The sequence below is a fragment of the Cnephaeus nilssonii genome (assembly GCF_951640355.1).
Source record: "Cnephaeus nilssonii genome assembly, chromosome: 1".
Taxonomy (NCBI): domain Eukaryota; kingdom Metazoa; phylum Chordata; class Mammalia; order Chiroptera; family Vespertilionidae; genus Cnephaeus; species Cnephaeus nilssonii.
The window spans coordinates 40240685-40266331 of NC_137072.1; the positions used below are offsets into that span (position 1 = coordinate 40240685).

Consider the following 25647-nt stretch of genomic DNA (forward strand, 5'->3'; position numbering starts at 1 on the left):
CTTTTGATAAATATCTCTCACCTTTTCTTTCTCACTTCCCTCTCCTTCTTCCTCCTTCCTCACACTCTCTCACACACTTGCATGCTCACACTCATGCACTGTCACACTTGCTCACACACAGGCACATACTGGTACAATCTCACTCACACTGGCATGTTCTCCTGGAACGCTTAACCTTTTTCTAGTAAGTGTATGTGTCTTGATTTATATGCACTTGTTTAATGAAAAGAAACCACGAACAGTAGCATTTTCAGAAGACGGAGGTTATCGAGGGTTTCTTGAAGTCAGAAAATGTGAAAGCGGTACTCCAGCTCTTTAAGAAACCTTTTTTTTTTTCATTAAGAAATAAAAGGAAAGCTGCCAGAATAGATTGTTTCTGCATTTCTTTTCTGAAATGTGTCATAAACCATGAAAAGAGCCTGGTGATGGCGTTGGTAACGGGCGTGAAGGGAACTGGGACTGCGCGGGAGCCTTTGGTTTACTCCACGTGTCTGTGGGCCTCACAGAACTTAACCCTTTCCGTTGATGAAATACATGGACAAGCGACTGTCACACCCTTCAACAGGATTACACCCCAAGTCTATCCCAAGAGGCATTTATTAAAAACAAGGTTTGTTCAGTCAGCTCTCAGTGTGTCATCGCACCTGGAACCAGACTCACAAGCCAGGAGTCCCACTCTTCAGCAGTGAAATATGCCATGCTTCAAATTCCGTATTTGTCTTGTGAGGAGACTTGACACAGAAGCATCCCCCTAACTGGAAAGTAAAGGCCGTGGGCTGGGCGGCACTGGGGGATCTGTGATCACGGTATTTCTGTCGACCCTTCATCGAGGTTAGACTTGCCATCATCATCATCGTCATGACCTCTCTGAAACCCTACTATAATAAAGTTGTTTTTCAAAGCCACGTCTTTGAAAGGATTTCCCCGGAGTAAGCTCTTTACCAAGGTTGGCAGTCATGTTTGGGGGAATTTCACATGTGTTTTCCTCACGCATGTTTCTTTCCAGAAATCGGCCCTGCCTCCGTGATGGTGGGGAACCTGGTCTCTGGGAAGAGGATTGCGCAGGCCAGCGGAAGAGACCTGGGTCAGATAGAGGACAATGACCAGGCCCGGAAGGTGAGAGCAGAGGGGCTGCCTTCGCTTGGTCCCCGCCCGTCACCCTGATGCTGAATTACAGGAGCACTGGCTCCGCTTCCTACCCGCCTCCGCTTCCTACCCGCCTCCGCTTCCTCTTCACCTCGATTTTGCAAGAAACACCCATATAATTTCATAAGAAAATGTGCTTATGCCCTGGCCAGTGTGACTCAGTAGAGTGTTGGTCCAAGCACCAAAAGGTCGCAGGTTCAATTCCCCGTTAAGGGCACATACCAGGGTTGCAGGTTCTATCCCTTGCCCTGATCAGAACCCATTCGGGAAGCAACCAATTGATTGCTCTCTCATGTCAATGTTCCCCTCTCTCTCTCTTCCCCTTCCACCCCTCCCATCCACTCTCTCTAAACAAAACAGTGAGAAAAATATCCTTGGGTGAGGATTAACAAACAAAAAAAGAGAAGGAAATGTATTTCTTAGGGGAAGCAGTGTTGTAGAACATGCCCAGTGGCACAGAAGGGTGGATGACAGTCCCAGGACTGGCGGGCCCGGGGCCAGGGCCTGGGTAGCCCTGTTTGGTCCTAGAGCCCTGAGCACTTGTTCCTAGTTTCCCACCAGCTCTGACTGGGCACTAAACTGCCTCACAGTGACCTTATAGCAAAGCTTTAGCCCTTTGATTGTACAAATGCAAGAAAACATCAGTTCAAACCCAGATTTGGGAGCCAGACCTCCTTAGAGCAGCCTTAAGAATGGAGCAGGAGCCTTCGGCCCACTCCACCACTGACACCTTCAAGTCCCATTATGACTCTTCAGCCTGGAGAGCTTTCTTTTTTAATGCTCACCCAAGAATGTGCTAATTGATGAGAGAGAGAGAGAGAGAGAGAGAGAGAGAGAGGAACATTGATTGGTTGCCTTCCCGTACGCAACAGCAACCTTTTTGGTGTACAGGATGACACTCCAACCAACCTAGCCACCTGGCCAGGGCAGCCTTGATAACTCTTAAGAGTCACTCAAAGGTGGTCCCACTCTGTATAGCTACCAGGAAATCTGACAAAATCAACCACTTGAAATACTGGGACTTTGGTAACGTATAGAGTGATATTGAAAGCAGTGGCCGTCGTGTTTCTCCTTCCGGCACACCTGTTAGTGACGTGGACTGAGTGCAGGCCTGGTGCTTCCTGGACCCTGACCTGAGATCTGAGTCAGCACGATGCGCGTGCTCTGGGGTTTGTGGTGCTTTTGGATGACATAGACGTGGCCATTCTAAACAACACATCTAAGAGACCCCATGATACCACAAGACAGAGCTGACCACCCTGCAACCCAGAAACCACGTGGCATCTTCAGAACACCCCGGGAGAGGTGTCTGTGTCAGCTGCTCCATCTGTGGGGACGAGGGTGCAGTTCTCCCGCCTTAGGCGGGTGTCAGAAAACATCTCCATGTCTGAACCCAGTCACGGCAGAGCACTGAGCACCTGCGTGTTTTGTCCACCATATCTGTCAGGGCTTCCTCATTCCTCTGTGGAGACACACCCCAAAAGCACTCAGACTAGACCCATTTAAATGTTGAGATGAACCCCCAGTCCAGGGGACCAGTCCTAACGTCTGTGCTTTGTTCCAGTTCCTGTTCCTGTCAGAGGTCCTGCAGTGGAGGGCCCAGACCACGCCCGACCACGTCCTGTACACGCTGCTCAACTGCAGGGTGAGCTGCTGCCGCTGCTCCTTGGGGGCCGTGCCCTCTGCTCTTTCTCGTCTTGCTGACCCCATCCTGTCCCTTCAGTCTTATGTGAATTCCTTTTAGTTATTTGTTGCAGTTTTGACTGAGACTTTTTCAATTAAGAAGGATTTTTTTGTTTTGTTTTTCTGATTTATTTTTATTTATTTTGGGAGGGAGAAGGATTGCTTTTAAATATAAGGGTTTATGCCTCTCTCTCTCTCTCTCTCTCTCTCTCTCTCTCTCTCTCTCTCTCTCTATTTATATATATATATGTGTGTGTGTGTGTGTGTGTGTATATGTATGTGTGTGTGTGTGTGTGTGTGTATATATATATATATATTCTAGCAATTTTTTGCAATATTTCTCCCCAAAATGAGTAAAATGAGTAATGAATGATTTCTGCAACCAAGGACAATTACAGATCTGTGGGGTATTTACATCCTTATTACTGAGCTACTTTCTTGTAAGTAAGTTATGTTTTAATTATAGACTTTCATTCTTAGGAATGAAACCCATTTCTATTTTATAATGAGAATACTTTAATTAAGTTTTAATTTTACTTTAAAAGTTAAAGTAAAATTAAAGTTTACCTTAATTTACTTTAAATTTTGTGACGTGTGTTCTCATCCCCTGACCCCAAGTTTAATCACTTGCTGAAGCTAGACACTGGGTCTTTTGGGAAAATGTGTTCACTGGGAATGCCTCGGACCCTAACAGGAGCTTTATTAGAAATAACAGAAAGTCAGATGGGTGAGCTGGAGGTCAAAGCCATGAGCGTGGAGAAAGGGTGGGCCTGAGACCAAGTTCCTTGAGACGCAGCCCGCTGTTTGCTGAGGCTCTGATGTGGACGCAGCTGCATCCTGACCATTCACAGGGTGGCATCAGCTCAGGCATCTGCGTCCCACCCTCCCCAACACATAGGCACACTTACCATGACACTCAACCTGCCCAAAGGTCAGGAACATCATTGCTATCATTGTTATCAGTGTAATTTCCACTTACATCAACCTGCTAGTTCAACACTGTCCAATAGAAATATAATGCAAGCCACGCGTATAATTTTGTATTTTCTAAAGGTAACACTTAAAAAGGATAAAAGAAACTGATGAAATTTATTTTAAGGATTTTGCTTAATATATCCAAAACATTGTCATTCCAACCCATGGCCCACCACATCACCAGCTCTTGCCTCCCTTACCACCCCCCACCCCACCCCCCTCACCCGCCATGGCATTGTAGTTTGTTAACTGAGAACTCTGCTCCTTGATCACGGCTCATTTGAGATGGGGAACCATTGGTTCCTGCCTGAGTGAGGCTTCCAGTAGGCTGCATCTCTGTCCTACACGGCAGTGCCCTGGACAGGGTAAGAATTGTTTACAAGATTTATAGTAGGAAGTGAGGACGAAGTTCATTGCAAATCACGGAAAACTTACATTCACATTCTTGGACCTTGTTTACATGCAAAAGACCATCTGTTAGTTTTTAAAATTTATTCATTTTTTTTAAATCTTCACTGAAGGAGGAGGAGATTTTTTCCATTGATCTTCAGAGAGAGTGGAGGGTGGGGAGAGAGAGACCATCCATGTGAGAGAGACACATTGATTGGTTGTCTCCCACTCTGCCCCAACCAGGACTGGGGATCGAACCTGCTACCAAGCAAGGCATATGCCCCTGACCAGAATCAAACCCACAACCCTTTGGTCTGCAGGCCGACGCTCTAACCACTGAGCAAAACTGGCCAGCGCTGTTATTTTATTTTTTTAATGGAAACATAAACCAACTCTTTTTTAAAAAAATACATTTTATTGATTTTTTACAGAGAGGAAGGGAGAGGGATAGAGAGTCAGAAACATCGATGAGAGAGAAACATCGATCAGCTGCCTCCTGCACACTCCCCACTGGAGATGTGCCCACAACCAAGGTACATGCCCTTGACTGGAATCGAACCTGGGACCCTTGAGTCCGCAGGCCGACGCTCTATCCACTGAGCCAAACCGGTCAGGGCCATAAGCCATCTCTTAATTTTTCTTTTTACTTGTAGCAGCTTCTTTAAAATTTTAAACTATAAATCCTATTTGGCTGTTTCTTCAATATTTTTTAGGTGTTATTTAATTTAATGTAAAACACTAAAATAGTGGCAGATATGCCATCATTGACACTGAGATGTGTTGTCTATTAATCTTACTGCCCATGGCAGTTACACTTAAGACCCAGAATCACTAGGTTGATTTTTTTTTAAAGGTTTACCTATGTTAGGTCAAGTAATTATTTTTTAAAATATTTCTTGTGAGCACAGGTATATCCAGATGCTGCTTAGGTGCTGTACTTCCTGGCTAGTAGGAAGGGAGGAGAGTGATTGCTGCTGGTTCTGGGACTTGAGGGGGTGATGAACACATTCTAAAACTGACTGTGGTGGTGGCACAGCTGTGAATGTACTAACAAATACTTAGTTGTACATTTTAAATAAATGAGTTGTATGGTATATAAGTTGTATCTCACTAAAGCTTCCCCACTCAGGGTACAATAGCAAACTCGCTGACATGTGTCCAGCTGCATAAGCGAGCGGAGAAGATAGCCGTGATGCTGATGGAGAGAGGGCGCCTGCAAGATGGGGACCACGTGGCTCTCGTCTACCCACCAGGTAAAAAGGCAGGACCAGCAGCTGCATGAGACAGCTTGTGGCACCTGTCGGGGCTTGATGGTCTGGAGTTGCTGTATTGTCACCGAGAATTGCTTACTCGTCTAGTCCCTGCCACTTGCGGGGGCTACACTGCATGCTGTAGGGCTTTTAGGGGCATAAATGTAGCGATATTTCACAAAGACTCCCATATCTAAACTTGTTTATTAGATATCTGCGGCATTTATTTAATCAATAGTAGTTAAGTTGAGAAATTCCTTAGAGAAATTACAGGAATTAGACTTATGGGCTGCTTTGCATCTCGTGCCTAAAAGAACAGGCCAAGTGGAAGTTAGTGCTGACACTTAACATAACCCCCGGGAAGAGGAAAGAATGTGTTTAAGGTGTTCGTTGTCCACTTAACCTTCCGACTTTTCCAGGCTAGTATTTCTGCTGATAGGGATGACAGCCATTAAATGGTTTGATTTGTTTCAAGCAAAAACTTCTTATTTTCTTCTTGTGTAGGAATAGACCTTATCGCAGCATTTTACGGTTGCCTGTACGCAGGCTGTGTGCCAATTACCGTCCGCCCCCCACACCCACAGAACATAGCAACGACGCTGCCTACCGTGAAGATGATTGTGGAGGTAACACCGCCTGGAGTATCTGGGCGCTTCCTCCTGCCCTGGACCTGAGTGTCCGGCTCTACACCAGAGCTGGGCCTTCGGGGGAGGGGCTGGCTGTGGGAGTCTTCAACCCAAGTGATGGGGCAGCATGTGGCCTCTGCCCTCAGGGAGCCACCATCGAGTGCTGGAAGCAAGAGCCCAACTGTGCATGGCATTAGGGGCTAGAGGACAGCCTTGCCTGATACCTAGAAAAAGCAGCTCCCCAGAGGGGGCGTCCCTACAGGCCCTGCCCCAGCAAACCGGATCCGGTGAAAAACACCCATTTTTTTTATCGTTCTTTTGTCATGGTTTATAAATGTCCTATTTGAAAGCATAGGTTTATTTTAACTTTTTTGTGTCGGGGGCAGTTTAAGAGGACTAGGAAAGTTTTTTTCCCTTTGGAGGAGGAACCACAGGGGACATTAGTTTGGGGACCCCACAAATACTTTTTTGTCATTATGTTGGAGTACTTTCACGGTCATTACTCCTGTTAGAAAATATGGGTTTTTGTGGACATATGTGGCATTTCCAGTAGAACAGCCAGTGGTGTCAGTAGTGAGGTTAGAAGCTCCTTTCTGAGTCTGATCTTAACACTGGATCCCACTCAGCTATAGACATTTTCAGGGACCTCAGTGCCCGCGAGCTCTGCGTGGCGCTTTGTGGTCAGACTCCTGGCTCTCTTGTACCTCTGCTGGCCAATGCTAGCCCCTCACAAGGAGCTGTGTCCCTGGCAGTGCAACCTGCTCTGAAAGCCACACAGCCTCAACATACAGAGCAGACACGTGTGCCGTGAGGCTTCACCTGTGGTTTATCTTCCTTCATCCGTTCTGTTCTCTGACTCTCAGGTGAGTCGCTCGGCCTGTTTAATGACAACACAACTGATCTGTAAATTGTTACGGTCCAGGGAGGCAGCTGCAGCCGTCGATGTCAGGGCGTGGCCCCCCATACTGGACACAGGTCAGTCCTCGAACTAGCTAGGTGCAGTTCCTTCTCTGCTTTCCCATTAGGTCAGATGTGCTAATAGCTTCGCTTTGCTCTCCAGATGATTTGCCAAAGAAGCGGCCAGCCCAGATCTACAAACCCTCCAACCCGGACACACTGGCTTACCTGGATTTCAGTGTGTCCACGACTGGAATGCTAGCTGGAGTGAAGGTGAGGGTGCGGTCTGCCCAGTGTGCAGTGAGCTATAAAATGTGTGGACACTTTAGTAGTAACCTAAGCTGACTGATTCTTTCCAAATGTTCCAACTTTTTTTAAAATGTGAACACAGCCTGACTAGTCCCTACTGAAAAACTGCAAAGGTTTTTCTTTCCTGCTGGTTCTCAAATCCAAATATTATTTGTTATAAAACTGCACAAGAGCTTCTTGCTTTTTAAGGGATCAGTTATCGCTTGCCAGACGGCTGCTCACTGCAGCTGCTGTGACCCCTTTGCCTATGTTGTGCCCTCTGAATTAGGGCCCTCCAGGCTCAGGGACGCCCTTAGCAAGGAGATGTTAAATTCCCTGTAGCCTCAGGAAGCCTTTCCCTCTTAGCTGCCTCTGGGGTCTGAATGCTGAGTTTGCACAATTTACACTCCAGTTTTTCTTATTGTAGTAAAATACACATAACGTAAGTTTACCATTTTAGGCAATTTAAGTGCACAGTCCAGTGGTATTAAATACATTCAAAAGCTGTGTTGTCATCACCCCTGCACATCCCCCTAGCTCTTTTCTTCTTGTAAAACTGAAATTCTCTCCTCATTAAACACTGATTCCCCACTGCCCTCTCTCAAACCCCAGAAACCACCATTCTTCTTTCTCTCTCTGTGATTTTTATACTCTACACTAGAGGCCTGGTGCACGAATTCATGCACTGGTGGGGTACCTCGGCCTGGGCAGCGATTGGCCCCGATCAGGGCCAGCCGGCTGGGGGGAGGGACCTCAGGAGGTTGGCCAGCTGCAGGAAGTTGGCTATGGGAGCACACTGACCACCAGGGGGCAGCTCCTGCGTTGAGCTTCTGCCCCCTGGTGGTCAGTGTGCGTCATAGCTACTGGCCGGTAGTCCGGTCGTAACAGTTGCTTAGGCTTTTATATATATAGATATAGATACCTCATATAAGTGGAAGCATATAGTATGTGTCTGACTTATTTCACTCAACATACTGTCTTCATCCTTGTAATAGCATGTGTCAGAATTCCTTTTTTTTTTTTTCAATCCTCACCCAAGGATATGTTTTTTTCATTGATTATAGAGAGAAAGGAAGGGGGGAGAGAGAGAGAGAGAGAGAAAGGAACATTGATCGGTTGCCTCTTGTACATGCCCCGACCAGGGATCGAACCCACAACCTGTGTATGTGCCCTGACTGGGAATTGACCCCATGACCCTTCGATGCATGAGACAACGCTCCAACCCCTGAGCCATACCAGTCATGGCTGTCAGAATTCCACTTTAAGGCTGAATATTATTCCATTGCATGTTTATACCACATTTTGCTTATTCACTCATACATCAGTGGACAGTTGCCATGCTTGCGTGTTTTAGCTGTTGTAACTAATGCTGCTGTGGATATAAATGTGTATATATCTGTTTGAGACACTACTTTCAGTTCTTTTGGTATGTACCCAGAAGTAAGAATTGCTGGATCATATGATAATTCCATTTGTAATTGTTTGAGGAACGACCATGCTGTTTTCCACAGTGTCTGTACCATTTTTACCTTCTCACCAGCAGTGCACAAAGGTTCCAAATTCTCAGCATCCTCACAAACACTTGTTTATTTTAAAAGTGAGCATCTTAACCCTTTGCACTCGCTTGCTTTTTTCTCGATTCCTTTATTCTACTCGGGATTTAATTTTTTAAATACCCCAGATTTTACAAAGCGTGGCAGTAGAATAAAAAACTGGAGTTTCTTTTCATACAAACTTATTTATTTGGATTTTTTTATATTTCAAATTATTGATACATTCAAAGAGTATAAAAAGAGCTGCTACCGATGCTAACCGTGTCGAGTCACACTCGACATTCGAGTGCAAAAGGTTAATGGGTGAGGTTATATCTGATTATATTTTTGATTTGTATTTTCCTAATGATTAGTGACAGCATCTTTTTATGCAGTTATTGGCCATTTGTGTATCTTCTTTGCAGAGATGTCTAGTCAAGTCCTTTGCCCATTTAAATAAGTTGTTTTGTAGTTGAGTTTTAGAAGTTCTCTAGATATTTTGGATATTAATCCCTTATCAGATATGAGATTTTAAAATATTTTCTCCTGTTCTTTGGGTTGACTTTTTTTTTCACTCTGTAGACAGTGTCTTTTGATGCACAGAATTTTAAGTTTTTATCGAGTTCAACGTTGTCTATTTTTTTGTTGGTGGTGGTGCTTGTGTCTTTGGTGTAATATCAAAGAAAACATTGCCAAATCCAATGTCAGAAAGATTTTGTCCCATTCTTTTGTCTAAGAATTTTATTGTTTTAGGTCTTACATTTATGTCTTTGATGCATTTTGTGTTAATTTTGTATCCAGTGATAGGTAAGAATCCAGTTTTATTCTTTTACATGTGGATATCCAGTTGTCCTAGAACCATCTGTTAAAGAAACTGTCCTTTACTCAATGAGTGGTCTTGGTACACTTGTGGAAATTGTTTGACCATATATAAAAGGGTCTGTTTGGGGGCTATTTTATTCCATTGCTTTATGTGTCTGTCTTTATGCCAGTACCACACTGTTTTGATTATTGTAGCTTTGTAGTAAGTTTTGAAATCAGGAAGTATGGAACATCCAGCTTTGTTCTTTTTCAAGATTGTTTTGGCTATTCAAGTTTTACTGAGATTCTATATAAATTTTACAATGAGCTTTTTTTTTTATTTCTGCAAAGAATATAATTTGAGAATTTTTTATAGAAATTGCATTGAATCGGTATTGTTTTGAGGAAATACTGGGTAGTATCTGTGACTAGGATATGTTTCCATTTATTTATGTCTTCTTTAATTTGTTTCAGGAATGGGCTATAGTGTGCATTGTATAAGTCTTTCACCTCATTGATTAAGTTAATTCCTAAGTATTTTATTCTTTATGCTATTGTAATGAGAACTGTTTCAATTAACTTTTCAGATTTTTCATTTAGTGTATAGAAATGCAACTGACTTTTGCATGTTGACTTTTTTCCTGGTAATTTGCTGAATTCATTTATTATTTGTGACAATTATTTTGTGACATCTTTAGGGCTTTTTACATATAAGATCATATCATCTATGAACAGAGGTATTTTTATTTCTTCCTTTCCAATTTGGATGCCTTTTATTTATTTTTTTCTTACCTAATTGCTTTGGCTAAAACTTCCAGTAGTATGTTGAATGGAAAGGGTAAAGGTGGTCATCCTTGTCTTGTTTCTCATCTTAGAGGAAAAGTTCAGTCTTTCACAGTTGAGTATGATATTTGCTGTGGGTTTTCATATATTGCGTTTATTTTATTGAGGTACTTTCCTTCTATTCTTAGTCTATTGAGTGTTTTTATCATGAAAGGATGTTAAATTTCTTCAGATACTTTCCTGCATCAATTGAGATGATCATGGTTTTTTTTCCCCGTCATACTCTTAATATGAAGTATTACATTCATTGACTGTCATATGTTGAGCCATCCTTGCATTCTAGGAATAAAGCCCACTTGGTTATAATGTATAAGCTTTTTATTGTGCTTCTGAATTCGATTTGCTACTATGCTCAATTATATGTTGAGGATTTTATCCCAGTGTTCATAAGGCATTTTGATCTATAGTTTTCTAGAAGTGTCTTTGTCTGGTTTTGGTACCAGAGTAATGTTAACCTCATAGAATGAGTTAGGAAATGTTCCCTTCTCTTCAGTATTTTTGGAAAAGTTTGGGAAAATTGGTATTAGTTTTTCTTTACTTCATTGGATCACAAGTGAAGCCATCAGGTACAGGGCATTTCTTTGTTGGAATTTTTTTTTTCTGATTTGATCTTTTTACAAGTTAGAGGTTCATTCAGATTTTGCATTACTCGTGATTTAGTCTTGGTAAGTTTGGTGTTCCTTCTTTTTTTTTAAAAAAAAATGTTTTGTTGTTTCAGAGAGAAGAAAGGAGAGGGAGAGAGAAATAGAAACATTGATTGGCTGCCTCCTGCATGCTCCCTATTGGGGATCGAGCCTGCAAACTGAGCATGTGCCCTGACCAGGAATCAAACCTGCAACCTCCTGGTGCAGGGGACAATGCTTAACCAACTGAGCCACACTAGCTGGGTTTGTATTCCTTCTTGATAGTTTGTGTTTCAAATTTCATGAAATGGAATTTCTTTATTTCATGTAGGTTGTACAGTTTGTTGGTGTATGATTATCTATAGTACTCTCTCATAATTCTTTTTATTTCTGTAGAATCAGTAGTAAATGTCTCAAATTTCATACCCGATTTTAGCAATGTGAATCTTCTTTTTCTTAGCCCATCTAGCTAGACATTTGTCAATTTTGTTGAGTTTTTCAAAGAACTAACTTTTAGTTTTATTGATTAGCTCTGCTATTTTTTTATTCTTTATTTGTTTATCCTGCTCTAATCTTTATTATTTCTTCGCTCTGCTAGCTTTGGGTTCTTCTTTTCCTTATTCCTAAAGTTGTAAAGTTAGGTTGTTGATGTGAGGTCTTCCTTGTTTTTTTTTTAATATAACAGTGTATAGCTATAAATTTCTGTCTTAACACTGCTTTTCCAGTGTCCCATAAGTTTTAGTATTGTGTTTTTATTTTTACTTGTGTTTAATTATTTCCTGATTTTCCTTGTGATTTCTTCTTAGATCCATTGGTTGTTTTCTGAGTGCATTGTTTGAATTCCACAAATTTGTGGGCAGTTTTCCTCCTGTTACCAATTCCTAACTTTATCCTGTTGTGAATAGAGAAGATACTTTGTGTATCTATTTTTTAAAGCTATTGATTGAGGCTTACTTTGTGGCTTAACATATGGTTTATCCTAGAAAATAACCCAAAGACTCTGGAGAAGAATATGTATTCTGTTGTGGTTGATTGGGGTTTTCTGTGTAAGTTTTTTCCTTTTTAAAAAAAAAATATTATGGTGACACTGGTTAACAAAATTATACAGGTTTCAGGTGTACAATTCCACAACACATCATCTGTACACTATATTGTGTGTTCACCACCCCCAGTCAAGTACCATTTATAGCCCCTATACCCTCCTCCACCTCCCCCCACCTCACCTCTCTCTGACAGTCCCTATTGTCTGTATCCATGAGTTTTTTTCCCCTCACCTTTCACACCCCACAACTCCCTACCCCCCAACAGCTGTCAGCCTGCTTGCTATCTATGGGTCTGTTTGTATTTTACTTGATAGTTCATTTTGTTCATTAGATTCCCCATACGAGTGAAATCATATGGTACTTGTCTTTCTCTGACCAGCTTGTTTCACTTAGCATAATGCGCTCCAGGTCCATCCATCCATGCTGTTGTAAGGGATAAGATTTTCTTCTTTTTTATGGCCGAGTAGTATTCCATTCTGTACATGTACCACAACTTTTTTATCTACTCATCTACTGATGGACACTTGCCTGCTTCCAAATCTTGACTATTGTAAATAACACTGCAATGAACATAGAGGTACATATATTCTTTCGAATTAGTGTTTTGGATTTCTTTGAATATATTCCCAGAAGTGGAATTGTGGAGTCATAAGGTAGTTCCATTTTTAATTTTTTCAGGTGACTTCATACTGCTTTCCACAGTGGTTGCACCAACCTGCATTCCCACCAACAGTGCATGAGGGTTCCCTCTTATCCACATCCTTGCCAACACTTGTTTGTTAATTTATTGATGATAGCCATTCTGACAGGTGTAAGGTGATAACCTCATTTCTCATTGTGGTTTTAATTTACATTTCTCTGATGATTAGTGACTTTGAGCATCTTTTCGTATGTCTATTGGCTATCTGTATGTCATCTTTGGAAAAGTGTCTATTCAGGCCCTGTGCCCATTTTTAAATTGGATTGTTTGGTATTTTGGTGTTTTTTTTATCAGTTTATAAATTTTGGATATTAGTCCCTTATCAGATGTACCGGCAAATATGTTCTGCCATTTTGTGGGTTGTCTTTTCATTTTGTTGATGGTTTCCTTTGCTGTGCTAAAGCTTTTTAGTTTGATGTGGTCCCATTTGTTTATTTTGTTTGTTTGTTTCCCTTGCCCGAGGAGATGTATCAGAAAAAAATATTGCTATGAGAAGTCTCTGAGATTTTACTGCCCATGTTTTATTGGTTTCAAGTCTAACATTTAAGTCTTTAATCCATTTTGAGTTTGTTCTTGTGTATGGTGCAAGAAAGTGGTCTAGTTTTATTTTTTTGCATGTGTCTGTCTGATATGACTAACCCTGTATATTGAATAGACTATCTTTAGGCTATTGTATGTTTTTGCCTCCTTCATGAAATATTAATCCTTTCTAATAAAGAGGGAATATGCTAATTGACCCACACACCACCGCAAAGATGGTGGCGCCCACAGCCAATAAGGGGAGAATATGCTAATTGACTGTCCCACCCTCAAAGATGGCGGCGCCCACAGCCAATAAGGAGGGAATATGCTAATTGACTGTCACGTCCTCAAATATGGCAGTGTCCACAGCCACAAGATGGAGACACCCAGTCCACTCTGCCCCACCAGGGCGGCAGGCACGCAGCAAGGCCAGGCCTGCCCCCAGGCGGGTCTGGCCACTCTGCATGCCTGCCTCTGGAGTCCCCTATTCCCCTCAGCCCCCCAGCTGCCCAGGGACAGCCCAAGGTGCAGGCAAGCCTCCGATGGCGGCTGCTCAGCTGCCCAGGGCCGCCCAAAGCTTGCGCTGCCTGCAGTGGCAGCAGCAGAGGTGTGACAGGGTGTCGCCTTCCCGTGATCACCAGCTCGCCTCCCATCCCTGAGGGCTCCCGGACTGTGAGAGAGGGCAGGCTGGGCTGAGGGACTCCCCCTCCAGTGCATGAATTTTCATGCACTGGGCCTCTAGTTCACTATAAAGGCCTGGGTTTACTTCTGGGCTCTCCATTCTGTTCTCCATTTATCTATATTCTGGTTTTATGTCAGTATCATGCTGTTTTGATTACTATGGCCTTGTAGTATAGCTTGATATCAGGTAGTGTAATTCCTCTACCTCTGTTCTTTCTCAAAATCATTATAACTATTCTGGGTCTTTTGTGGTTCCATGTAAATTATTGGAACATTTGTTCTATAAAATACGCCATTGGTACCTTGATAGGAATTGTGTTAAATATATAGATTGTTTTAGGTAGTATGGGCATTGTAATTATGTTCATTCTCCCTATTCATGAATACAGTATATGCTTCCATTTATCTGTATCATCTTCAATTTTTTTCTTCAATGCCTTATAATTTTGGAGGGTAAATGTTATTTACCCTCCACGTCTTTATGTTTTGGTGTTGTACTATGGTATTGTGTTAAGTCCTCTATTTCTTTACTTACCTTATGTCTAGTTGGTCTGTCCATTATTGATAGTGGTGTATTGAAGTCTCTTATTATTGTAAAGTTGTCTATTTCTCCCTTCAGTTCCGTCTATTTTTGTTTTATATACTTTGATGGTTTCTTACCAGGTATATAGATGTTTATAATTGTTATATCTTCTTTTTTTTTTAAATATATTTTATTGAGTTTTTACAGAGAGGAAGAGAGAGGGATAGAGAGTTAGACACATCGATGAGAGAGAAACATCGATCAGCTGCCTCCTGCACACCCCCTACTGGGGATGTGCCTGCAACCAAGGTACATGTCTTTGACCGGAATTGAACCTGGGACCCTTGAGTCCGCAGGCCGACGCTCTATCCACTGAGCCAAACCGGTTTCGGCTGTTGTATCTTCTTGCTGTATTAAACCTTTTATTAATATGTAATGCCCTTTTTTGTCTCTTGTAACCTTTTTTTTTTTTTTAAATATATTTTATTGATTTTTCACAGAGAGAAAGGGAGAGGGATAGAGAGCTAGAAACATTGATGAGAGAGATACATCGACCAGCTGCCTCCTGCACACCCCCCACCAGGGATGTGCCCGCAACCAATGTACATGCCCTTGACCGGAATCGAACCTGGGACCCCCCAGTCCGCAGACCAACGCTCTATCCACTGAGCCAAACCGGTTTCGGCTCTTGTAACCTTTTTTTATTTAAAGCCTATTTTTCTGATATAGCTACCTCTGTTCTCTTTTGGTTACTATTTGCATGAAATATCTTTATCCATCCTTTTACTTTCTAACTATTTGTGTCTTTTACTCTATAATGAATTTCTTGTAGGCATCATATGGTTGGATCATAATTTTTATCCATTCTGCCAATTTCTGTCTAGATAGAGAGTTAATCCATTTATATTTAAAGTAATTACTGATAAGAAGAGACTTCTTTCATCTTGCAATTTTCCATATGTCTTAATAGCTTTTCTGTTCCTCATTCCCCGCATTACTTTCTTGTTTTGTGTTTAGTTGATTTTTCCTAGTGAAACATTTGAATTCCTTTCTCATTTCCTTTTGTGTATATTCTATAGCTATTTTTTTTTTGAGGTTACCATGGGACTTCCATTTAACATCCTAAAGTTATAACATCCCATTTTGAGTTTATAGCAGCTTAACTTCAGTAACATACAAAATTGTTCCTGTACAGCTTTACCCTCACCTTCTTCAGTTGTCAATGTCACAAACTTACATCTTTATACATCGTGTGGCCCCAAACATATGGTTATAATGTTTTAAATGCATTGCTCTCTTAAATTATGTAGGGAAAAATTGTGGAATTTAAACCTGAAGTTACAATAATGATAGTTTTTAAACTAATAGTTATTTGGTTTTAGTGTATTAGTCTCTTAAATCATGTAGGAAAAAAAATGGAGTCACAAACTTGTTGAAATTATACTAGTTTTTATAATTGCCCTTTAGATACGTTTACTAACATCTTTATTTGTTCAAATGATTTTGAGTTATGTCTAGTGTCCTATTTCAACCTGTAGAGATCTCTTGAGAGAATTTCCTTCACTCAGATTTAAGTGTAATAAAGTCCTTCAACTTTTTTTAACTTAGGAATATCTTAATTCTCCAAAATTGATTGCAATTACCATCCAAGTCTCCCCTAGAAGTTGTAAGCCTTTAATAAATCCCAGAGTCCCAAACTAGTTACATGATATTCTTCCCTGCAGTTGTTGTCCAGGTGGGAATATAAGTTCCTGCTGCTTCCTGCTCCATCTTTCCAGAATCCTTTTCTCTGCTTTTTAGTAGGATTTGAGGTGATATACAATATAAAATAAAACAATTACTCAGAAGCTTTTAAAAGTAAAGATTCGTTTTCAGACCATTTAAAGTAGTTATGGCAGTACTGAAATTAGCCTTCTACTGTCATAGCCAAAAGAGAAACACATTTTTGATTGTACATTTTCATGATCTACAGAAATGGAAGCTATAATATTAAATCTTTATTCAATGAAGCTATTTCTGCTTGAAACAGATAAAAGGATCTACACATTATTACTTCACTAGAGGCCTGGTGCACGAATTCGTGCACAGGTGGGGTCCCTCAGCCTGGCCAGCAATCGGGGCCAATCAGGGCTGGCTGGCTTGGGGGAGGGACAGTGGGAGGTTGGCCAGCCTGCCCCTGCGTTGAGCGTCTGCCCCCTGGTGGTCAGTGCGCATCATAGTGACGAGTAGACCTGTCGTTTGGTTGACTGGTTGTAAGGAGTGCTTAGGCTTTTATATATATAGATGGTTATTCCACTTCATATAAGTATAGACCCTAGAAATCTCAGAGAGAAATGAATAACTAAACTTTTTCTTAAATTTATAAAATCTTTTTTTAACTTTTGACTGCTAAATGTGTTTGATGAGTACTTGAATTGAAATATATTTGTGATATCATTTAATGAAAAACCCATATGCTTTAAATACTGAGGGGCATGAATAGAGTTGAAATCATCTGGCTTATAGTCTCCTCCAGAAAGAAAGCCTTTCTACCTCTGGTTGCTCAGGTCACCATTTTTTCAGGAAGAAATTTTGACTCAATTTCAGGTTTTGTACAAGAATGTCTTTGAGTAATTAGATATCAAAAGTTTAGAGAGACAAGCTTAAAAAGAGAGAGAGAGAGAGAGAGAGATGCTTATCCAGTAAACTCTTTTCCCCATAATGGGCACTATGGAATGCCTGACTGAGTACAAAACCCATGAGTATTTGTTTATATGTTCAACTTAAGTTTTTATTACTGCCTGTTTGAAAGTGTACTTGAAACTCTGCAGGGTCCTAATAGATCCTAGATACACACTTGCTCAGTGTCATCAAGGCAGTCAGATGGAGGACTCCCATACAGCACCTACAATTTCCTTTAGATGAATCACCCCTGGCCTCTGCACAGGATAGGTTAGCACTCGTGGTGCTCTTCCTTCCACGGAGTGTGCTCTCCCACACTTTGCTGATCACTTTCAGTGGTGTGTGCCCAGGGCATGGACACTTACTGTAACTTCAGTCAGTCCTGCCTGAGATCAGTCACAGATACATCCTGACAGTAAGCACAGGTGACCTCATCCCCGATTCCTCCATGTTCATTAATCCACTCTCAGTGTGTCTTTGGGAGGAGAGCATTAGAGTTCGTTGTTCTTGGCATTGAGAAGGCTAATTCTTCATCCAAGTACAAGTACACCTTCATAAGAATTAGGAGTTTTTCTTAAGACGAGGTTCTAAAGAAGCATTTCACCTTGGGCTCTTGGTTTGTGATGTTGGCAGGTCCAAGATTGGGATGAGTTTCGAGATTGAGCATTCAACTTTTCTAACTGTATTTTCTTAATCTGTGTGTGTTTCTGTCACTCTGTTGAAATCTGTCAATGCTCACTCATCCTTAATATCACAGAGCCCTCTGCAAGCCCCCAGGGTGATGGACGACCCTTTCTCTGCTCTCTGCATCTGTGTACTCACAGATCCTGCTCTCAGGTTTCGTCCTTAAATTTCCCACTAGACTGCAAGCTCCTGAGGCATGTTGTATTCTTTGTTTACATCTCAAGTGCCTAATCCAACGCCTGGTACATAACAGGTGCTCAGTTAACATGTTGGTATTTGCTGCGCTGAGCTGAAGAACTTGGTTCTCCAGCTACAGATGGTGCCTGCACAGGAGGGCTTCCGCCAAGGTTTGTTTCAGTTGGCAGTCTGAGAATGGGAGGAAGTTTGCTAGTTAGGATTTCACTAACTCCTGATCCAGGAGGCAGGAGGTTGAGGAATGTTTCATAAATTCAGCCTTGTTTTTTCTTAAACAAATATTGTGGCTTTAAAAGCATGCTAAAAAGAACTACTTATGTGTTAGGTTCTAGAGTAATCTGTGTTACCTTGTATGAATTCAGTAAAATGCCCACAGTGAAACCTTCCGGGCAGGGCTTCTCCCCATACGGTCACAGTGGAAGGAGCCCCGGGCCTGGCTTCTGTCATAGCATTTCCCTGGGTTTCCTGCCTTATTGTGATGCTCTCACAGTCCCACTCTGCGGAACACAGCACCTCCCGTCATCTTGAGGCCTCTTTGGTTAGCTAGAAAGCTTCTGTGAAGACAGTCTATTTATTAGTTATATTTTACAATATTTTAAAATAATTCACATTCTATACTGACCGTAGTGGGACTGCTCCTGGGATTGGAGAAGCTCGTTCCTGTCCCTCGACAGTGGGGACAGCACATGGTACAGCAGCCGTGTCTCACTGCACAGGTCTCTGATTCCAGCTCAGGTGTGTGCCCTTCAGCAAATGCATTTTCTCTGAGCCTCCCTGAGTTGGGGCTTGTTCACCCCACGTGCTCTGCTGGCCCATGTCCCCTAGCAGTGCTCTGTTGGGCCTGAGATGGATGTGAATAAGGTATAGTCCCTGCCCAGAGAAGGGAGTGAGTGGTGACCTCTCCCTACCAAGTTCACAGGCCCACATGGGGTTGCCGAGGAACCCTGTGTGGACTAACCTGCAATTCAAATGTAAGACATGGGAATTTCAATTGCTAGAGTTAATTGGCCCTGGGAACAAGAAAGTCATGTGTGTGTGATTTTCTCATTAAAAATGGGAAGACTAATGAGAAGATAGCAGCCCCCTCCCTTCTAGCAAAGCCAAAGCTTGGTCACCATTGTCCCTTGCCCTGAATCACTCTGGGCACTGGTGTCGGGCTCCGTGCACTCAGTGGGCCCTGCTGTCTTGCAGATGTGTCACGCAGCCACCAGTGCCTTCTGCCGATCCATTAAGCTACAGTGTGAGCTCTACCCCTCTAGAGAAGTGGCCATCTGCTTGGACCCTTACTGTGGACTTGGGTTTGTCCTGTGGTGCCTCTGCAGGTGAGTGTCCCTTTAATATCTTTAAAATAATAAATAAATCATACACCTTCTCTTGCACTCGGTCCTTGTTCTGCCCCTGCTCAGCCAGGCTGTCAAGGTGTCATTCTGAGGTGTCTGAACCAATCAGTCTCCATGAAGTTTGCTGAAGCAGAGACGTGGCCTCTGGGGACATTCTGAGAGCTATTTGTGAGGGACCCATGGTTTCCTAAGCAGAGCACTCCCAGGCCTCGGGCTTGCTTCTTTTGCTCTTAAATTCCAGCAAAATCCCTGGCCTGGAATTTGGATAAAATTAGCTGGTGTGGCAGTTGCTCTCCTCCTTCAGGCTCCTCCCTGATGCAGGTGGCGGGGGGTTGCGGGGAGGGGGTGGGGTAAGCTGCCACTGAGGGACCACCGAGCCCAAGCTTGTGCCAGTTATTTACAGATTATACATATATGTTCCTTGTAGAAACTTTAAAAAATGCAAAATACTATAAAGAAGAAAATAAAGCTACCGATAATCATACCCTACTGATACCAAGAAATAGTCACAATTAGCACTTGGCATATAGCCTCTCAGAGCTTATTTTCTAATGCAGCATAGCACCTTTTATTATTAACATCCGTGAATATATAAAGAATACTGCAGTAAACACCAGTGCCCACCATCCAGCTGCCGTGGATCAGCTTGTCATCCATGTTGCTTGATCCATCTTCCCTTTCTACCGTCCCTTTTTCACGTGGGATATTTCAAAGCAAACACCAAACACCACGTGATTTCTCCCATAACCCTTTAAGTTACATGTACAATTTTGTAGATGTACATCAACATATTTATAAAACTGAGATGCTACTGTATGAAATCAGTCATAATTTCCATTTTTTCTTAATAGTCTATAGTAGACATTTTTTTCATGTTTTTAAACACTCTTCTAAAACAATGCTCTTAGTGCCTTCATAATATTTAATAGTAATAGGTTGGATTAAAATCCAATCCTGTGTTTTTTAAAAACACTGACATTCTAATTAGAACAATTAAACTTTTTTGAGGGAGCATATAGAATTAAACAATAAAAAATATGTTAATGATTTTTGCCGCCATCTCAAATGCAGTAGCATTGTGGGTAACTTTTTTCTTGGGAAATAGTTCAGCATATACCATCCCAACAGGAGGGCCACGGTGACCTTAGACATATTAGGCCAACATATTAGGACATATTAGGAAGCTTGTTCTACTGGCCTTTTAGGACAGCTGTCTGTATGCCGCTAGGCAAAGGTTAAGCTGAAGCCCGTGAGTGGAGTGCTTCTTGGTCTTGCAGGGTCACCAAGCCTAAATCCCATATAAGCAACAGAGAAGATGCTTTTGAAGGGAAAGTTCTAGATGGGCATCACAAATAGCAGGGGTGGGAGTGTCTTTAAAGGAATTGTGCATAGAGGGTTGCAACAAACCTTTTCTTAACGTCTTCCTTGCAAATTCACTCAGAAGTCATGAAATCAGTGTTCTGTTGATTGCCTCTGCAACATGAGAAATAAATGCATAACAGCTATGAACCTCTTCATTCTGAAATCCTCTGTAGAAACAGATCCCAGTGGACTTGCTTTAAAAACTGGACCTGGGAGCAGCCACTGAACAGCAGTGAGAATGCACAACATCCATAAATGTTGTATGTACCATTTTCCTCTGAAAGAAGCTAGGGCTCCTTTGAGAAATGGCTGATTTCAAGACTGGGACAGGAAGGAAGTGCTCACAGAACGAGGGGGAAATGCCAAAAGGACCAAAGAGCCAGCTTCAAGGGGTTCCCACTGGCCAAACTGGGCAATCTGAGCATCTAAGTAAAGATTGTAATAGATTATAACACTTTGAATAAAATGGGAAATTATCTGACCGTCTATACTAATAAAAGGGCAATATGCTAATTAGACCAGGAGACCTTCCAGACGTCCTTCTGGACAAAGCCATGGTGGTGAGGCAGAGGCGGTTAGGGGTGATCAGGCCAGGAGGAGAGGGCAGTTGGGGGCGAGCAGGCCGGCAAGGGGGAGCATTTGGGGGCGAGCAGGCTGGCAGGGGTCAGTTGGGGGCGAGTAGGCCGGCAGTGGAGGGCAGTTGTGGGCAATCAGGCCAGCAGGGGGGGGGCGCAGTTGGGGGCGAGCAGGCCGGCAGTGGGGCAGTTGGGGGCGAGAAGGCCGGCAGGGGTGGCAGTTGGGGGCAAGCAGGTCGGCAGGGGGGGCAGTTGGGGGCAAGCAGGCTGGCAGTGGGGGGCAGTTGAGGGCGAGAAGGCTGGCAAGGGGGGCAGTTGGGGGCAAGCAGGCTGGCAGGGGGGCAGTTGGGGGTGAGCAGGCCAGTGGGGGGGCAGTTGGAGGGAGCAGGCCAGTGGGGGGGCAGTTAGGGGTGATCAGGTCGGCGGGGGGGGCAGTTGGGGGCGAGAGGGCTGGCAGGGGGTCAGTTGGGGGCGATCAGGCTGGCAAGGGGGGCAGTTGGGGGCAAGAAGGCCAGTAGGGGGGGCAGTTGGGGGTGAGCAGGCCGGCAGGCAGAGTGGTTAGGGGCAATCAGGCAGGCAGGCAGGCAGGTGAGCAGTTAGGAGCCAGCAATTCCGGATTGTGAGAGGGTTGTCTGACTGCTGGTTTAGGCCCAGTGGGACTGGGCCTAAACCGGCAGTCGGACATCTCCTGAGGGGTCCCAGATTGGAGAGGGTGCAGGACTGAGGGACACCCCCCCCCCCAGTGCACAAATTTCATGCACCGGGCCACTAGTTCATGTATAAATAGATGAATAGATTGAAAGCTCAGTGAAGAACAAGGATTTACATGGTAGCTGTCCATCAGATAGCTATCAATTATATATTTTTTAATATGTTTTATTGATTTTTTACAGAGAGGAAGGGAGAGGGATAGAGAGTTAGAAACATCGATGAGAGAGAAACATCGATCACCTGCCTCCTGCACACCTCCTACTGGGGATGTACCCGCAACCAAGGTACATGCCCTTGACTGGAATCGAACCTGGGACCCTTCAGTCCACAGGCCGACGCTCTATCCACTGAGCCAAACCAGTTAGGGCTCAATTATAAAGGAGAGGAGAGAACTTCACAGTGGAGAAGCCTGAACCAAGAGAACCAGGTGAACCTTGTCCGCAGTGGGACCAGTGTATCACTGGGAGAATTGCAGTGAGGAAAACTGCATCGAAGGTGCTTCACCTGAAGCTAATCATGGAGACATCAGGCACTCAAACTGAGGGACACACAGCAGCACAGTGGCCTGTCAGCTTCATGAATGCCTCTGTCACAGGGTCGGGGAAGCACCGAAGGGCCCGTCTGGGCAGGGCCTATAGCTTCACTGCACCCTTCGTTGTCAGATATCAGTGGGACAACAGGCAGAACGGGAATAGGGTCTGGGGCTTAGGTGGAAGAAATGTATCAATTAGATTTTGATGCCTTAATTGGCTTATGGAGGAAAATACACTCATTTGTTGGAAATACCCCCTAAAGTATTTGGGGCTTGGGGGGGCATCAGGTCAGTGGCTCACAAATGATTCAAGGGAGAAAAAGTTATTTTTACTTTACTTGGAACTTTAACGTTGTGATTGTTTCAGAATTGTTTTTAATTTGATACAAATAGTTTTTGTATATCTTTATCCAAAAGTTTCCTTCAGCTAGAAGGTTGTTTATCTGAAAATCACTGACATAATAGACTTGTTTGAAAATATTTTATAAGATCATACATGTTTTAAAAAAACATGTCAGAGATTTGATATTCACTGATTAGAAGATTCAATATTGTTAAACTGGAAATTTGCCCCAAATTGGTCAAAAGATTCAGTGTAACATCTGTCAAAAATCTTAGCAGGTTTTTTTTTTGTTGTTGTTGTTTTTGGGGGTGCCAAAAATGACACAATCTTAAAATATAAATAAAGGACCCAAAACAATTTTGGAATAGAATAACAAAGTTGGAAAACTCAGACTTCCCAATTTCAACACTTACTGTTGTAACCATGACAGTGTGGTACTGGCATAAAAATATAGATGTAGCTATATAAAATAATCAATGAAATAGAATTGAGAGTTCAGAAAATAAGTGTGGTCATTTGATTTTCCAGCAAAGGAGCCAAGGCAACTCAATGGGGAAAGGATTGTCTTTTCAACAAATGGTGCTGGGAAAAGTGGACATCCACATGCAGAAAGATTAAATGTACACCTAACATCATATACGTAAATCAGCTCCAAGGGGATCATAGACCTTAATGCTGGGGCAAAACTATAAAACTTTAAGAAAAAAGCATATAAGTAAATATTTATAATACTAGGTTAGGCAAAGTGTTCTTAGGTATGATATCAAAGGTACAATACATTAAAAAATATTGCTAAATTAGACTCCAACAAAATTTTAAACTTTTGCACATGAAAAGACACCATTGGGAAGGTGAAAAAGCTCTGGCTGTTGTGGCTCAGTTGGCTGGAGCATTGTCCCGTACACCATAGGACACGTACCCAGGTTGTGGAGTCCATCCCCGGAGCTAATCAGTGTTTTCTCTCTCATCAATGTTTTTCTCTCTCTACTTTCCCTCCCCCCTTCCTTCCCTCTTTCTCTCTCTAAAATCAGTAATAAAAAAAAAGTTAAAAACCTTTAAAAAAAGAGAGAAAGGAAGTGAAAAGACAAGCTGCAGGCTGGGGAAAAATATTTGCAAATCATCTATCTGATAAAGTCCTTCTAACCAGATACATACAAATTCCTAAAACTCATTAATATGCAACATGATTTAAAAATGGGCAACAGATTTGAACAGACATTTCACCAAAATACACAAATGACCAATAAGCACATGAAAATATGCTGCACATATATTAAGGAAATGCAAATGAAAACCTTTGAGATACCGCTTCGCACCCATTAGAAGAGCTATAACCTGAAAGACAAAAAATAAGTGGGAGACTTATTATTTCCTGATTTCAAAACTATACTGTAAAGCAAAGGTAACCAAGGATGTCCAGAAATGGGATTCTCCTACATCATTGATGGGAATGTAAAATGATGAAACCACAGTTTGCATAGTCTTAAAAATTAAACATAAATGTACCATATGACCCAGCAGTTCCGCTCCTAGGCATCTACAGGAGAGAGAGGAAACCATGTGCACACACAGACTTGATACTTGAAGCGTTCACAGCAGGCTTTGTTTAAAGTAAAAGAGGCCAACAATCCAAATGCCCACTGACTGGCGAGTGTGTAAGCAGTATTTGTCACAGTCATACAGTGGTGTACAGCTGCCACACGGATAAACTTCACACGCACTGTGCTGAGTGAAGACAGCCAGACCCCAACGGCCACACGTGATATGATTGTGTCATGATTCCACTTACATGAAGTGTTCAGAAAAGGCAAATCTATAGAGACAGAAAGGAGAACGATGATTGACTGTGACGAGGGTTTGAAACAGGATTGACTACAAATGGACACAAGCCTACCTTTAGGGTGATGGAATGTCCTAGAACTGCATCGTAGTGATAATTATGCAACTCTGTAATTTACTACACTTCATTTAAGGCTATGCTTAAAATGGGTGGATTTCATGGTATGCAAATTATAGCTAAACAAGAGTGTCTTATTTTTATTTTAAATATTTTTTTATGCATTTCAGAGAGGGGGAGAGAGAAACATCAATGATGAGAGAGAATCATTGATCAGCTGCCTCCTGCATGCCCTCTACTGGGGATCAAGCCCACAACCCAGGCATGTGCCCTAACCAGGAATCAAATCATGATCTCCTGGTTCATAGGTTGATGCTCAACCACTGAGCCACACTGGCCTGGCACAAAGCTGTCTTTAAAAAACAAACAAGCAAACAGAAAACAGCCACCTATTGGATTGACTGGCGTGCATAGGACAGACACCAGCCTGTCGGTAAGGAGGCTCGCCATGTGACACAAACGTGATGCGGGTCCCAGTGAGCTGAGTGGCTGCCTTGCTCATAGTGCCCAAGTCGTGATAGTTTTCAATTGTTTGTATGTCTTTTCAGGTTAATAATCTGAAATCATTTAATTACAAATTTATATTAGTTACCAAAATGTCTTCTTTTCTCTCCTGGTCAGCCATGTTTTTATTTATATTTTCTTAAATAGACTTTATTAGGTAGGTTCACAGCAAAATTGAGTGTAAGGTACAGAGAGAGTCCCTCTATCCCCTAGCCCATATGTGCACAGCTTCCTTCATTATCAACATCTCCCACCAGGTGGTACATTTTTTTGCAACCTAGGAACCTATGTTGACACATTATCATCATCCAGAGCCCAAC

At 42.5% G+C, this 25647-nt stretch overlaps 1 protein-coding gene across 4 annotated transcripts in view; it reads left to right on the forward strand.

The window, feature by feature from the left end:
• DIP2C (disco interacting protein 2 homolog C) overlaps positions 1-25647 on the forward strand; it is a 396044-nt gene that overhangs the window by 326435 nt on the left and 43962 nt on the right. For all 4 annotated transcript variants that reach the window (XM_079759400.1, XM_079759402.1, XM_079759401.1 and 1 more), the window contains 7 exons: positions 1007-1116; positions 2711-2791; positions 5324-5447; positions 5949-6070; positions 6934-7045; positions 7131-7240; positions 19255-19385. In XM_079759400.1, coding sequence (XP_079615526.1) covers positions 1007-1116; positions 2711-2791; positions 5324-5447; positions 5949-6070; positions 6934-7045; positions 7131-7240; positions 19255-19385 — 790 coding nt within the window. The remainder of the gene's footprint in view (positions 1-1006; positions 1117-2710; positions 2792-5323; positions 5448-5948; positions 6071-6933; positions 7046-7130; positions 7241-19254; positions 19386-25647) is intronic.